We start from the raw sequence: 14,022 nt of genomic DNA on the forward strand, positions 1-14,022 counted from the left end.
TTTGGCTGGGAGGGCAGCCCGGAGATGCCCCCACCTGAGTTCACCCTGTGATTCTGCTGCAGGGGAAAAGCCCCATTTCAGGGATGCCCCATACGTGCTCCACAGGGAGTCATTGTGGGTGGGGAGGGGCTGGCAACTCACGGTGGCTCCGGTGGAAATCAGGGTGCTGGTGACCCCAGGCAGATGGACTTGTCCAATGACTCAGGAAAGCCTCTCTGCGCAGGACATTTCCAGCGAAAAGAGCCTCAGTTGTTGGAGGAAAGACACAAGGAGGACCCTCTGACCCAGGGGGTCATTAGCAGCAAAGACAGCCACATGGGGCTCCCAGGGACAGGAGCCGCGCCGCGGCCAGGAGCCGCCCGCACAGCCGAGGGTCCGGGGCACCTCCTCTAGGTGTCACCCTCGCCGCCTTCTGCCTGCCCTCGCCCCCACATCCTCCTATTCCCAGGCCCCCCCAGGCCCTCCCAACCCTCCACATGTCCATCCCCGCAGGCACCATCCTAGTACAGGCTGCTTCACGTCTCCCCTGGGCCTGGGGCTTCCCTGGTCCCCCTGCCCCCAGGGCCTGCCCACTGCGCCAGCAGAGCTCTCCCTAAATGCAAATGTGCAACCCTTCCTGCTTCACCCCTGCCCCGCTTCCAAGACCAGGAGGAAACTGCCTGCCCTGTGATCTGAACCTGCCCGGGCTCCCCTCCCTTCTCAGGCCCGTGGGTGCCCCTCAGCCCTCAGGTCTCCACATAGAGGCCCCTCCTCCAGGAAACGGCCCCCTTCCCCCACAGGCTGCACCTCGCGCTCACCTCGGTGCCGCGTTGGCGCACCTGTCCTGTACACTCAGCTCAGTGCCTGTGCAGGGAGCCCTGCACACAGCAGGTGCTCGGTAAATGCTTATGAAGTTTAGGCGAGGAGGGTCGGTGCCTGGTGCAGGCAGCGGATGGAGCGTGGAGGCTGGTGGGCCAGTGGCAGTGGGGATAAGCAGAAGGGAAGGTGCAGCCAGTAAGTGCAGGAACATTCCAGAAGGGACGCAGAGCCTGTCCGTGCTCAAGTCTGAGGCTCCCCGGCTGTGCGGGGAGGAAGCCGGCTGCCCTGGGCCTGTCTCCAGGGCCTGAGTCACAGGAGGCCTGCGCAGCGCAGCCTCATTTCTGGAATTGCCTGGGCTGCCCCCAAGTTCCCGCAGGACAGGAAGGGCTAGTGAGCCTTGAGTGGAGCCGCCGTCCTGGCTCTCAAGACAGCGAGGCCTCCCCGGGCCCGTCAGCCCCCTCTGGCCCTCAGCTCAGGCTGTCACAGCGCGCCAGGCGCCCAGGGCCCTCCGGTGGGGGAGCAGGCAGGGCGGAACCGGGCTGGGGGCCAGGAGCACGTCTGCCTCGGCCTCGCGAGGCCCCGGGGGTCGGGGCCTTCAAGGTGGCCCAGCCCACCCCCGCGCTGTAGGCAGGAGACAGGCCCAGCATGAGGCGAGGACACACCCTGGTCACGTGGCAAGACCCCAGCCCGGGCTGCTCTGCTCTTCTCTCCAGTTCTAGAAACAGAGGTCAGCCCACATGGCCCGCCTCTCACGCGTGTGTGGAGAACGGCAAGCCTCGCAGACCCCGTGCCGTTCATAACACGTGCAGACCGCCGTCTCCTGCAGAGGCCCCTGCGCGGCCGGACAAGAGCGGAGGGGAGCGCCGCTGGCCGCGCTGAGGCCCGCGGTCTCGGGACAGGGGACGGATGGTCTTGAATAGATCCGGTCACTGGGGAGTGGGTTTGGGAGACGCGGGGCAGCCACCAGCGTGCCCTCTTTACTGATTGACTTTGTCTGAGGGAGAAGGGCAGCCTGGCCCCCCTCACTGGCGGGGGCTGAGCGGGGGCGGTCGTGCAGGACCCGCCCTCTCTCTAAGGCACACTTGCCCATAAGCACAGCCATTCTGGGCGGAAGCCCCAGGAGGCCCAGCCGGAGGAGCACCAAGTGTCACTTCCCAGGCTCAGCCTAGAGCACAGGGTCCCCTCCAAACACAGGGGCTGGTCAGCCTGGGAAGAAACTAGAGCCAAACGCTGGCCGAGCGGAATGAGTCCCATCCTGCTTGGGGGCCTGGGGCACAAGGGTGGCCGCTCCCAGCCCCCTTCCCTCTCACCGGCCGCTTGGCTCTGGGCCAGCCGTAATCAGATTCGCCTAAAGCAGGCAAGGAGCTCTAAGTCTGTGTCCAGAGCCAGAGGTCCTCAGGAGCACGGGGACCACCTGCCAATGGACGGCCATTTGAAATCGGCAGGGAACAGGATATTTGCTTAGCTGCCCACACGACATGGCAAGAAAACGCTGAAAATTGTGGGGCTGGAGATTCATCTTCCAGGGGTGACAGGAACATGCGATGGGGCTGCCCCCTGCCGCCCCTGGAGGTGCGGGACAGGCCCCCGGACTTCAAGCTGTGGCCGGGGGCACAGTTCTTTTCCAAGCACTTTCTGAATCGCAATCAACACTGGCTTAGACCTCTCGATCCCAAAGCATGTGGGGTCCAGTCTTGCAAGTCTCACTCTGGGGTACGGCAGGGATTCGCACAGTTCCCTGGAAATCCACACCCAATCCGCGGCCCTGGGGCCCTTGATTAAGACCAGGTCCCCAGGTTTACCTGGCACAGAGCAGAGAACATTCTTTGATGGCTTGAATTCCGGGGCACAGGCAGAGCCTCCAGAACCCTGTGGTGAGTCGGCACCAGTTTTAATCCTGACTCAAATCAGCACCTACATGTTAGAAAAACAGAAACAGGAGTCGGCGACCTGACCACACGGGCTCAGGTTTGGACAGTGGGATAAGCAGTGGCCAGTTCCTACCAACCCGAAGCTGCCCTGCAAGGCAGGCTTGGCCACAAGCAAGAAGGCAGCCACTGTCGCCATGTGAGGGGCAGTTGGGGTGAGAACTGGGGGCATCACCTGCGGGCTGTGGTCTCCACGCTAGGTGACCACTCAGGGGGCTTCCTGCCCCAATTCTACGGGGCCAGAGGTGGGGCCCACGCCCGGGATCGGACTTCCGCCCCCATCCTGTGCCTGTCCTTGCCAAGGGTTTTTAAAACCCCATTTATTGTGACTGAGCAGATGTCCCACTGATTTGAAAGTTCTCATGGGCTTTTTAGCCAGAAGATACTTGGAAACACGGCAAACAGGCCTTCAGCCCATACCCTGAGGCTTCTGTGCCGCACAGATGGCTTCAGTGCAGTTCTGAGAGGGGCTGGCACGCCTGAAACATGACTCACCACCCCAGTTGCCGTGCCCAGGGCAGTTAACTAGCCCTCCACCTCCAGCTCATGCCGAGGTCAGGCCCCCCGCACTTGCCCTGTGTGCTGCCGAGGGGAGGGGTCGCATCCTGTCCCTCGAGGAGGACGGCAACCCCAGCACAGGTGGAGGGGCAGGCACGTTGGGAAGGCCATTTCCCTAATCCAATTGAGGGTCTCCCAGCAGCCTGGCTGGTGCCAGGGCTGCAGCAGAGCCGGGAGCAGACAGGATGTGGCTGCGGGGACTGGGGGGGGGGGGCTTCTGTTTCACCAAGTTCATGCTCAGACTGCGGCCTCTGTGGCTCCAGCAGGGAAGAGGCTCCCGCGTACAGGGCTGCTGGCTGCACAGGCAGTGGGGCTGTGGGCAGGGTCCTCCTGCTGAGGCTACAAGCTGCTCACCTGCCCCTCATCAGAGGACAAGAGGGGTCTGGGGAAGAATGGAGTATTCATGATGGCCCCTGCCCCCACCTGGCTGGGGGGGTCCCCACCCCACTCCCCAACCCCCGTTCTTCCCGAGCCCAGGCCCTCTCCCCATCGGGGCAGCCCTTCCCTTCGCCGGATACTGTCCGTGGTGCTGAACTCCAGGCGCCCTGGGGCTCGCGGCTTCTCTCCACCCTGAAAGTCCCTGGTCCGTCCTCTCCCAGAAATTCCAAGCCAGAAGAGGAGCTCGGGGACAGGGGGGGCAGAAGGGAGATCAAAAGAAGGAGAGCGAGATGGACAGACGTTCGGTCTTGGGAGATCACCAAGGAGTCGTGGCCTTTGGATTAGAAGTCGTTCTCATGAATTTGCAGTCACCCAAAGTGTCCCCTCTGGGAAGCTGTGGGTGGGGCACGCACCCACCGAAGCTTCACCGGTGAGGACAAGGTCCCCCTGCTCTCGCCCACGGTCAGCGGGTGCCCCACTCGTCTGCTGTCTGCTCGCAGAGCGGCCTCACGACATGGGAAGCGGGTGCCGGGCTGTGGTCAGACCGGATCTGGACTTTTCCCCCTGTAGAGCGAGAACAGCCACTACGTCATAGATCTGACGCAGGGATTCCATGAGGTGACGAGTGCAGAGCGCTGCCCGCAGAACGTGCTCTGCCAAGAGTCAGCTAAAGTTGCGTCAACTAGAGAGTGGAAGTTAGGGGGACTTAAAATGCCCTTTTCCGTATTGAGCCAAGACCCAGCACTAACGCCACCTAATGGTGGGATGGGCTGCGTTGTGAGGAGCGGAGACTGTGTCCCAGGGCAGCAGGCTGGGCCCCCAGCTGCACACAGTCCATGGAGCCCCCTCCCCGTGGTGACCTTGCAGGCGCTAAGGTGACTCACGAGGTGCCTCAGAAATGCAGGCAGTTCTGGGGGAAGTTTGGGGCCCCTCCCGGAGGCACACGCTGGGTGGGCTTCTCCGCACATGCTCGGGTCTGCAGTCAGGGCTGACCCACAGCCCCCGGGGCCCTCGACGCTGGTCTGTCCTCTTTCCCAGGTGCCTGTCCGCCCTGGACCATGTGTACCCTGCTGGGTGGCCGAGCTTTGAATGCTAGACCCCAGCAGCATCCAGAGGGTTGAGGTTCTCATGAGATGGGGGTGCTGGAGGACAGAGGGTCCTCCGGACGATGTCAGCCCTGGGGAATTCTGGGACCTGTCACCTTGAAGGGCCTTTCCTGCCTCCCAGCCCTGGTGTTCCACCTCTGAAACGAGGGTGGATGCACTGAGCTCTGGTCCCAGGGCGGCAGGGTGGGGCACGTGGCCCTCCTGTAACCGTGGGGGCAGGGACTTGGGCACTTGTCAGAGGACGCACATGTGTTCCATCCAGGTGCTCTGGCTTCAGGAGGACGCGCCAGTAGCCTCCCAGCCCCCCAGCCTCTCCCTGAGTCGGCCTGTGCCGGCCTCAGCTAGGCTTCTCTTCAGAGGGCCACCCTGGGCATAGAGCTGTCTCCTTGCTTCACGGACCTGCCAGCTGCTCTCTGCTTGTTCTTTTCACTAGACCATGACCTTGGCCTGCCTTTCGGTCATTCTCCATGTGTGGATGCGTCGTAACTTATAAACCAGCCCGAGGGGTGAGTGTCAGAGCCGTTACTGGAGTTCTGCTTTTTGAGCAAGTCTGCAAAGAGTGACGGTGACACTCAGGGGCTCTGGAGTGACTCACATTGCTGCTCTGTCACCAGTAGTGGCCAGGAGGGAGGGGGCTTTTCAGCTGGGGGTTAGAGGGAGGTGGCCCCTAAGGCCTGGGCCTGGCTGGGGTTGGTGGTCTTCTGGGGGGCCTGGCCAGCGGGGTTGTCCCAGTGGCTCCACAGGGGAGAGTTTGGACAGGAAGCCCCTCCTCTCCGCTACCCCCGCCCCCGGAAGCCTCTGGAGCTACTGTATAAGCCTCTGGGTTTTGCGAACACCCTGAGCGGTGTTTTGATATTTTGCACCTTCCCACTCACCGGGGGCTGATTGTTGAGCCGAGATGCTCAGCGAGCCCGGGGGCCGTCTCTTCTCTTAAACACAATGGGATCAATTAGAGAGACAGGCCAGTACAAAACAAGCGATCGCTCCTCAGAGGAAGGGTAGATGGGACGACAGCCGTGAAGGAAGGAGGCGGCAGAGCGTTATCCAGGCATGAGGACCCCCACCCCCGGCTGCGGGCCGGGGCTGGGCCAGCTGTGTGCATCCCACTGGCACCCGCACCTGTCTGCAGACACAGTCGAGGCCAGCCCTCCCTCCCAGGCACACCTGTGTCCCTGTCCACTCTTTTTGTTGTTCAATCATTTCACTTTCTCTCCTTCGAAACATTACAAATACTGGAGGGCAGAGACCAGGCCCTGAGTCTCCAGCAGGACTGGCCACTGGCAGTGCCCTCAGAGCACCACCCCAGCTCCCAGGCCGAAGTACTGATCCTGTGTGCCAGCGGGCATGAACCCTTCTGTCAGCACCATCATCGTCCCCCTGTTAGTGATGAGAACGCTGAGGCCGACAGGCCCCTCTGGAACTGCCTGAGGGCACAGCTGGTCAGCAGACAGGCCAGGGCTCCCGTCTGTGTGAAGCCAAAGTCCCCAGCCCCCAGGCGCTAAAAGCCCCAGGTTCCTCAACCCACAGACACCCTCACCCCCAGGTTCCCCAACCCCAGGCATCCTGGAACTTCCTGGTGGTCCTACCCATCTCAGAAGTTTTCAGCTCAGGTCAGGGAGTGGGAGGGAGGCAGGGAGGCATCTAAACATGTCACCTGGCCCTCAGAAGACCTATCCTCCCCCAGGCAGGCTGCCTGGTACGGTCAGACCTTGCCGAGTGGTCAGTCCAGACAGAGATGGAGCATGCCTGGCCACTGTCTCAGGGACAGAAAGATGGGCTCTGAGGTGAGATCTGTATCTGCCCAATGCCAGGACCTGGATTCTCGAGGCTCCAGCTCTGGGATCTGTGTCCCCCTGGGCAACCTGGGGCCCAGGGCCGGGTCCCTGCCCTCGACATCCTACAGTCTGAGTGAATGAGACAGGAGGGCCCAGGGTCATAGTTACAGGTATGTTTGGAGGGCAAGGAGGGACAGGAATTCCTCCCAGGATAGAAAGAATTTATTTTTTTCCATCAATTAGTTTTATAGCAAACATTTACAGCAATGCCTAAGCCACTTCATCTTTTAAATTCCAACATACATAGTGAAAAGCAAAAGTTCTATGATTTCTTCTAGCAGTCTTAGAGCTTTTATTTCTATGTTTTCATCTTTGCTCCATTTTTTTAGTGTGAGATCTCTGTGAGTTAGGGGTAAAAGTTCCAGGAACTCACTCAGATTGTCTTAAGGGGAATAAAGGAATATTTATTTTGCTCAAGAAAAACTTCAAGTCTAGGAGTGATGGCTGCAGGCATAGCTGGATCCAGGAGCTCGAATGATGTCATCAGGGAGCTGTCCTTTAGGCTGTGCTGGCTCCATTATTAAGCAGGCCCTTGGGAAAATGGCACTAATGGACACGGAAACAGTTTTCCAGCTCAGCGGCACCCTCCCCCCTTCCAAAGGTGGTTCTCTTTCCTGGGGCTGACCCTCACACGACAAACATGATTGGTGCAGGGTTGAACACGTGGCCGGCATTTGTCCAATGAGAGCCCACTTGGGCCTTTTGGAATGTGCTCATTGGCCAGGTCTGCAAGGGGGCGGACAGTCCCGGGGAAGCGCAAGGGAGGTCCTGGGAAGGGGCGGTGGGTGCTGGGCGCACAGAGACAGCAGGTCCTGAGTGTCCAGGCCCCGGGCTGTGCCGGCCGTCGCCCACCTTCTCCCGCTGGCTCAGACGCCACCCCTACCACGTTCCGCGTTTGCCTCATCGGGAGCGATTTCTGGCCTCTCTCCTGCTCCTCTGATTTCTTCGTGCCAAACTGTTCTCATTAACGTCTTTCTGGTAGCTGGTAAGGCCGATGCCACCCCGTCCCCTACTGACCTGTCACCCTTCCTTTCCAGAAGTTTCCTGGCTAGTCTTAGATTGTTTTTTTCCACTTGAATTTTAGAGTCAGCCTGTCTGTTCACAAGTGTTCTCACCTGTAACTGGAGCAGACGCACAGAGGCAGCACAGCTAGTCCGTGTCCACGTGTCTATGTCCCAGGAGGGCCGTGGCTGCCCTCCTAACCCTTCTGTCTCTCCTGCGACGACACTTGCCGTGTCTCCTGGGGACTTTGTGCAGGGGTGGGCTCCTCCCCTGTTCCCAGAAGCAGGGGGCAGAGAGCGGAAAGAGGGCACAGGCTCCCTCCTCCGAGCTGTGAGCCTTGGCGAGAGAAGGCGGACCCCAGGAGAGGGGTGGGCCCCTGGCACCCCTACAGTCCAGATTCACTCCTCGTCTCCAGGCCAGAAGGCACAGGGTGACCAAGGGAAGTCACCCCCACTCTGGAAGCCAGTGCTGGCCCGAGCCTCTTCGGGGGGCCGTCTCCCTGCTCTGGGACCACAGGATCCCGGGCCTGGACTTCTAACTGGAGGAGCCACTGGGGGCCTCAGACCGGACCCCACAACCTGCCAGCCTGGTCCACTGCTCACGGCCCCCAGAGGTGGCTGTTTTGCTGCCCGTGCACGGCGAAGTATGGTATTTCAAATGTTTTGACATTTAAAGTCTGTGTTGGAGACACTCGTTCTGTTTAAATTATATCCAGCAGTGGTGACTCACAAGGAATCAGTTTGTCTCCTGGGCCGGGGCCCGGCGTCCCCTGCACCCCTGCCCAGCCCCTGGCCCAGAGCTGCCCCTCGGCCGCGCCAGCCCCTCAGTGTCCCTCGGAAGGTGGACTCCAAGCGGGGAGTGGAGAAACCGAGGAAGGTGGGGTGGGCCCCCGTCTCTGGACCTGTAGACACAGGAGAGAAGGGTGCCTGGCAGAGATGCTCCCGGGACCCAGTAGGGTCCCAGCTGTGGAAAAGGCCCCACTCGAGGGCCCGGCGGCCCATCTCCGGAGTGTTTGTCCTCTAGTTCAGCGGAGTCTTTTTCAAAGGGAGCTGCCGGCAACCCCAGCCGCTCTCTCCCGGAGGCCTGGCGTCCTCCCAAGCGGGCTCTGGAGCGCCACAGGGCGGGCAGGATCTGCGGAGGCCTCGGCCAGCACCCCAGAGAGAGCGGGTGTGAGCTGCTGGACAGACACCTGACCTCAGGGGGTCCGGGGAGCAAACCCACCCACCTGCCAGAACCTCCGGCCCTTCTTGGCTGCCTTGTCCTCCATGGCCGCTGCCCGTATTAGCAGGACCCAGCTGGACTGTCCTCACCCTGGTGAGACCATCACAGCTGTACCATCGAGGGGGCCTCCGCGCAGGACCCGCAGCTCTGCTCTCAGGGCTGCAGGCAAGCCCGGGGGAGGAGGCATCGCGAGGAGTCAGCGTAGGGCCCAGGGAGCCCCCAGGGCAGCACCTGAGACCTTGTAAGGAACCGCAGCTGCCAGGCCAGGCCAGCGCAGGTGTCTGCCCAGGAGCAGCCTAAAGCCTCCTCCAGTCTGAAGTTCAGAGAGTGTCAAGGGCAGCGCGGCAGGGACAGAGAAGCTCCGGGCCGCGGCAGGAAGCCTCAGGCTGTGAGCGCCTGAAAGCACAGGCCTCGGAATACGCGGTGAGGACCCGCGTGCCCAGCAGACGCCGCGAGGCTGTTATCACACGGCCTGTCCTGAGCCGCGGCGCCAGCTGGAGGAGGCCGTGGCCGCTCAGGCTGAGCACAAAGGACCAGGCTCTGGCTCAAGTCCAGGTCCAGCCATCTCTGAGCCAGTGACTTTGGCAGGCCCCACAGTGCCCCGAGACTCAGCTTCCCTGGAGGCAGACTGCTGCCCCAGCTAGAGGTGCCAAAGGGAAGCACTTTTCAACGCTCTGAGAGGCTGTGCCGTGAGGTGGGGCGGGGAAAGGGGCTTCCCTTTGACTCCTAACTGTCCGCGTGCGGGGTGAGGGATGCTGGCCCGGCCTGGCGGTCCTGGAGAGCAGTCAGGTGGAGCCACATCCACATCCAGACCTGGGAACATGGAGCCCCAGCCCTTCACTGCAGCCAGGACGCCTCAAGGTCTCTCTCCACCCCATCTACAGGCTGGACCCCGCACCCAGGGGCTCCCCAAGGTGGCGGAGAGTCTGCGAACCTCCTCAGAGCTAGGGTGGGAGAGCAGGCAGAGAGTCGGTCGGGTGATGGGCGGGCCAAACGCCACCCACACTCCAGGCCCTCGACCCCCGCTGGCAAGTGTCCGATGCGCCCTTCCCCGTCCCTCTGCAGATCAACACCTTCATGTCCTTCATCTTCCCCATGGTGGTCATCTCCATCTTGAACACCATCATCGCCAACAAGCTGACTGTGATGGTCCGCCAGGCGGCCGAGCAGGGCCGGGTGTGCACGGCTGGGGACCAGCACAGCAACTTCAGCATGTCCATCGAGCCCGGCAGGGCCCAGGCCCTGCGGCACGGCGTCCAGGTCTTACGTACGTAACAGCTGGGCCCCACAGGGGTGGGTGGTGGCCAGGGGCCGGCAACGCAGTGAGCTCCCCACCAACAAACCAGGGAGGCTTAGAGATCCGGGTAGTGGAGCATGTCGGGGCCAAGGCCACTAGACCGCGAGTCCCCTCCCCACCGCCAGCCCCTGGTAACCATCGTTCTACTTCCTGAGCCTACGAATTTGACAACGCTCAGTGCCGACTGTAGGCGGAATCCCACGGTATTTGTGCTGTTTCTGACTGTTTATTCACGTGAGTAACAACGTCCTCAAGTCTCATCCATGCGGTCGCAGGTGTCAGGATGCCCTTCCTTTTCAAGACTGAATAGCATTCCACGGTAGGGAGGGGCCGCGTTTTGTTTCTCCATCATCCGCCGGTGGACGCCTGGGCTGCGTCCACCGTGTGGCCTCTGTGCCAGGAGCTGCTGTGCTGAGGCGCTGGAGCCCGTCTGCGCTCCGGCTTTCCGTTCTTTGGGGGCATTTGCCCGGGGGTAGAGTTGCTGAATCATATGCTAATTCCATTTTTGACTTTTTGAATTAAAAAATATTTTTAAACAGCCACACAGTTTTCTGAAGTGGCTGCACCATTTTACATTCCCACCAACAGTGCACAAGTGTTCCAGTGTTTCCATGCCTTCCCCCAAATTGCTGTTTTCTGTTCTGCTTTTGTTCTCTTGGCGGTTGCCTTCCTACTGTGTGCGAGGCGGTATCCTGCTGCAGCTTTGACTGGCCTTTCCCTGGTGATCAGCCACGCCGAGCACCTTTTCAGGGGCTTTTAGGCCATTCGCAGATCTTCAGAGAAACGACTGCTCATTGCCCACTTTTGAACAGGGCTGTTGCTTTTTGTTGCTGCGTTTAGCGCACTGCCAACCCAGGATGCTAACCCCTTGTCTGAGATGTGATGCGAATGTGCTGCCTTTTCAGTCTGTTAACTGTGTCCTTTAATACGCGGGTTCTCATTTTCGTGCAGCCCAGATTATTTACTTGTTCTTTCATCTGTACGTTTGGTGCACTAAGAAGTCACTTTCAAATTAAATATTGTGAAAATTTTGTGCTGTGTTTTCTTCTGAGTGTTTCATATGCTTAGCTATTATGTCTGGATCTTCGATCCATTTTGAGTTCATTTTTGCACATGGTGTGAGGTAAGGGTCCAGCTCCATTCTTTTGCTTGTCAGTGTCCGGTTTTCCTAGCACATTTGTTGAAAAGACAGCCTTCCCCAGTGAATGGCCTTGGTGTCCTGCAGGAGGTCATCTGACCATATGTGTCAGGGAGTCATTCCAGGTCCTCTGTTCTAGGCTGTTGGTCTGCATGTCTGTCCTGATGCCAGCACCGCACTGTTTTGATGACTGTAGCTTTGTGGTAGGTTTGAAGTCGGGAGGTGTGATTCCTCCAGCTTTGTTCTTCTTTCTCAAGATGTTTTGGCTGTTCAGGGTCCCTTGAGATTCCAAGTGAATTCTCCTACTTCTGCCCAAGATGTCATCAGCATTTCAATCGATATTGCATTGAATCCGTAGATCGCTTTGGGCAGCCTTGTCATCCTAACAGGATTAAGTCTTTCAACCCATGGACACGGGACGTGTCCGTCCACCTCCCTGAGGCCCGTGTCTGTGTCGCAGGTGCCGTGGTCATCGCCTTCGTGGTCTGCTGGCTGCCTTACCACGTGCGGCGCCTTATGTTCTGCTACATCTCGGACGAGCAGTGGACCCCGTGAGTACCGGGAGGCTGGGGCGGGGCGTGCCCCCCAGAGCAGGAGGGTGCAGGGGGGACGCTGGGAGGAGCGGCTCAGCCGCGGGTCAGGTGTCCCCCAGTGGGCCCCCAGGTGGGACTGTGACTGGGCTGGGGGCAGAAGGCGGTGGAGACACAGACTCTCAAGGAAGCTGCTGCCAGAGAACAGAAGCAGATGGTAAGACAGTCCCCGAATGAGACAGGCTTGGGGCGCCTGGAGAGTGACAAGGCAAGGATGGCTCTGCTGTGTGGGAGAAGGGACGGTGCCTGCCAGGGCTCCCAGGCCACCCTCAGCCTGGAGGAGCTGCTCAGAGGACCCCCAGGCTCCAAGAGCATCACGCCCATGCTGTGACGTGTGCCGGTGAGGCCATATGACACGTGGACACCAGCGAGGCCGGCCTGGCCAGTGGGGCCTCCCTGAGACGGCAGCCTTTCTGGATCCCACTGTGTGAGCTCTTCTGCACAGCAAGGCTGCCAGATCCAAGGGTCATGGGTTCTTCCAAGTGATGGGGAGCCCCTGGGGAGAGCAAGTCTGGGAAGGAAGAGAAGTTACAGGGTGTGGAGCACAAGTTAAAATGAAGGATTTCAGAAACTCAGGGCAGCCTGGTGGTGAAGGGAGCTGCCTGGTGAGGGAGTGAGGTCCCTGTGGGTGGAGGCAAGCAAGCCGGGGATGAGGTGCACAGCTGCTGGGAGGTTTGGACTGGGTTCCTGCCCTGGCTATTCAGTTGAGGGCAGGCTCCAGCCTAGCCCTGCAGCCCTGGCTGGGACTCTGCACAAGGAAGGGCAGGCCAGGCGGGCTGCAGCGAGAGGTGGAGACTGCAGCAAAGTGGAGAGGCCCACCCTGCCCCAGGAGGCGGCTGCAACTCGGCTCAGCAGCTCAGCTGACTGGTGCCAGGCGGGAGTGTGGTCAGGACTTCCAGCTCCTCAAGAGAAGCCAGAACCCTGGAATTTATTAGGAAATACCCCCACATCAGAAAATGTACCAGTGCTTTTGCATTATTGCCCCACACCCCCATGCCTGCAGCCGCCATCAGCCAGGGGCTGCCGCTCGCAGGCCCCGCGGCCCCGCGGCCCCAGCGGGTTCTGAGCACCCTCTCCCGGCCACAGGTTCCTCTACGACTTCTACCACTACTTCTACATGCTGACCAACGCCCTCTTCTACGTCAGCTCCACCATCAACCCCATCCTCTACAACCTCGTCTCCGCCAGCTTCCGCCAGACCTTCCTGTCCACCCTGGCCTGCCTCTGTCCCCTGTGGGGGCGCAGGAGGAAGAGGCCGACCTTCTCGAGGAAGGCTAACAGCGTGTCCAGCAACCACACCTTCTCCAGCAACGTCACCCGGGAAGCGCTGTACTAGGGCGGCAGGGCTGGGACGGGCGGGAGGGGCTGCCACTCAGCCTCCGCCCCTGACTCAGCAGGGGGGTGGCCCAAGTGGGCGCTGCTGCTGGGGGGGGGCCCGCACTCCAGGGGCCCCCGCTTCTTCTCCACACCTCCTCTCTCCCGTTCCCTCTCCCCCGCCTCCTCTCTTCTTTGAAAGCCAGAGAGAGGTTGATCCAGATCCAAAAAGGGCCTTGAATGAAGAGAAATTAGTGTTGGGTGGAAGGCAGGCTTCTTTGTTCTCGGACTAATGGATGTCGGGAGAGAAAGAAAGGAGCAGTTGGGGCCAGGCTCCCCGGCAGCCAGGCCGGCGTGGGGAGGGCGGTGACCCCGAGAGCTGGCGCTGGAAGGAGCCCTGCCGGCAGGACCACCACTGTCCTGGTGCCGCAGAGAAGACCCCCATTGCACCTCCTCAGCTCAGAAGCGAGTCAGCCCCACACGCCGCAGGCACCTGTCCCCACACCTCTCCGAGGACGAGTCCCAGAAGGCTTTGACATCTCAAGAGGACAATGAAGGGGCCAGCCTGGTATTACCCCGACCCAGCCCTCCCCGTCTCGCCTGTGGTCAGAGGACGCGAGGCTCTGCAGGGACACCGCAGGGCAGCTCGGCCTCAAGCCCCTCCATCCCGGCTCTGCAGAATCAAGGCCGGGTCAGTGCAGTCCCAGTGGCCCAGGCCATGACAGGGACGTCCCCGTGCCCTCTCACAGCCGCTGTCAAGCTGAGCTCCTGCAGCCTGGCTCCGAGCTGCCTCCGGGTGTTCGTCCCAAGGCAGAGGGGAGTCTCAGCTGGGCTCCAAGAGATGCCAGCCCTGGGGA

At 60.7% G+C, this 14,022-nt stretch overlaps 1 protein-coding gene across 1 annotated transcript in view; it reads left to right on the forward strand.

Annotated features, from left to right (window-relative positions):
* Positions 1 to 13,187, forward strand: part of NTSR1 (neurotensin receptor 1) — a 37,189-nt gene extending 24,002 nt beyond the window's left edge. The window contains exons 2-4 of the mRNA XM_006209724.4: positions 9,892 to 10,093; positions 11,722 to 11,812; positions 12,938 to 13,187. Coding sequence (XP_006209786.2) covers positions 9,892 to 10,093; positions 11,722 to 11,812; positions 12,938 to 13,187 — 543 coding nt within the window. The remainder of the gene's footprint in view (positions 1 to 9,891; positions 10,094 to 11,721; positions 11,813 to 12,937) is intronic.
* The last annotated feature ends 835 nt before the right edge of the window (positions 13,188 to 14,022 follow it).

Source organism: Vicugna pacos, chromosome 19 (assembly GCF_048564905.1).
Source record: "Vicugna pacos chromosome 19, VicPac4, whole genome shotgun sequence".
NCBI classification, from domain to species: Eukaryota; Metazoa; Chordata; class Mammalia; order Artiodactyla; family Camelidae; genus Vicugna; species Vicugna pacos.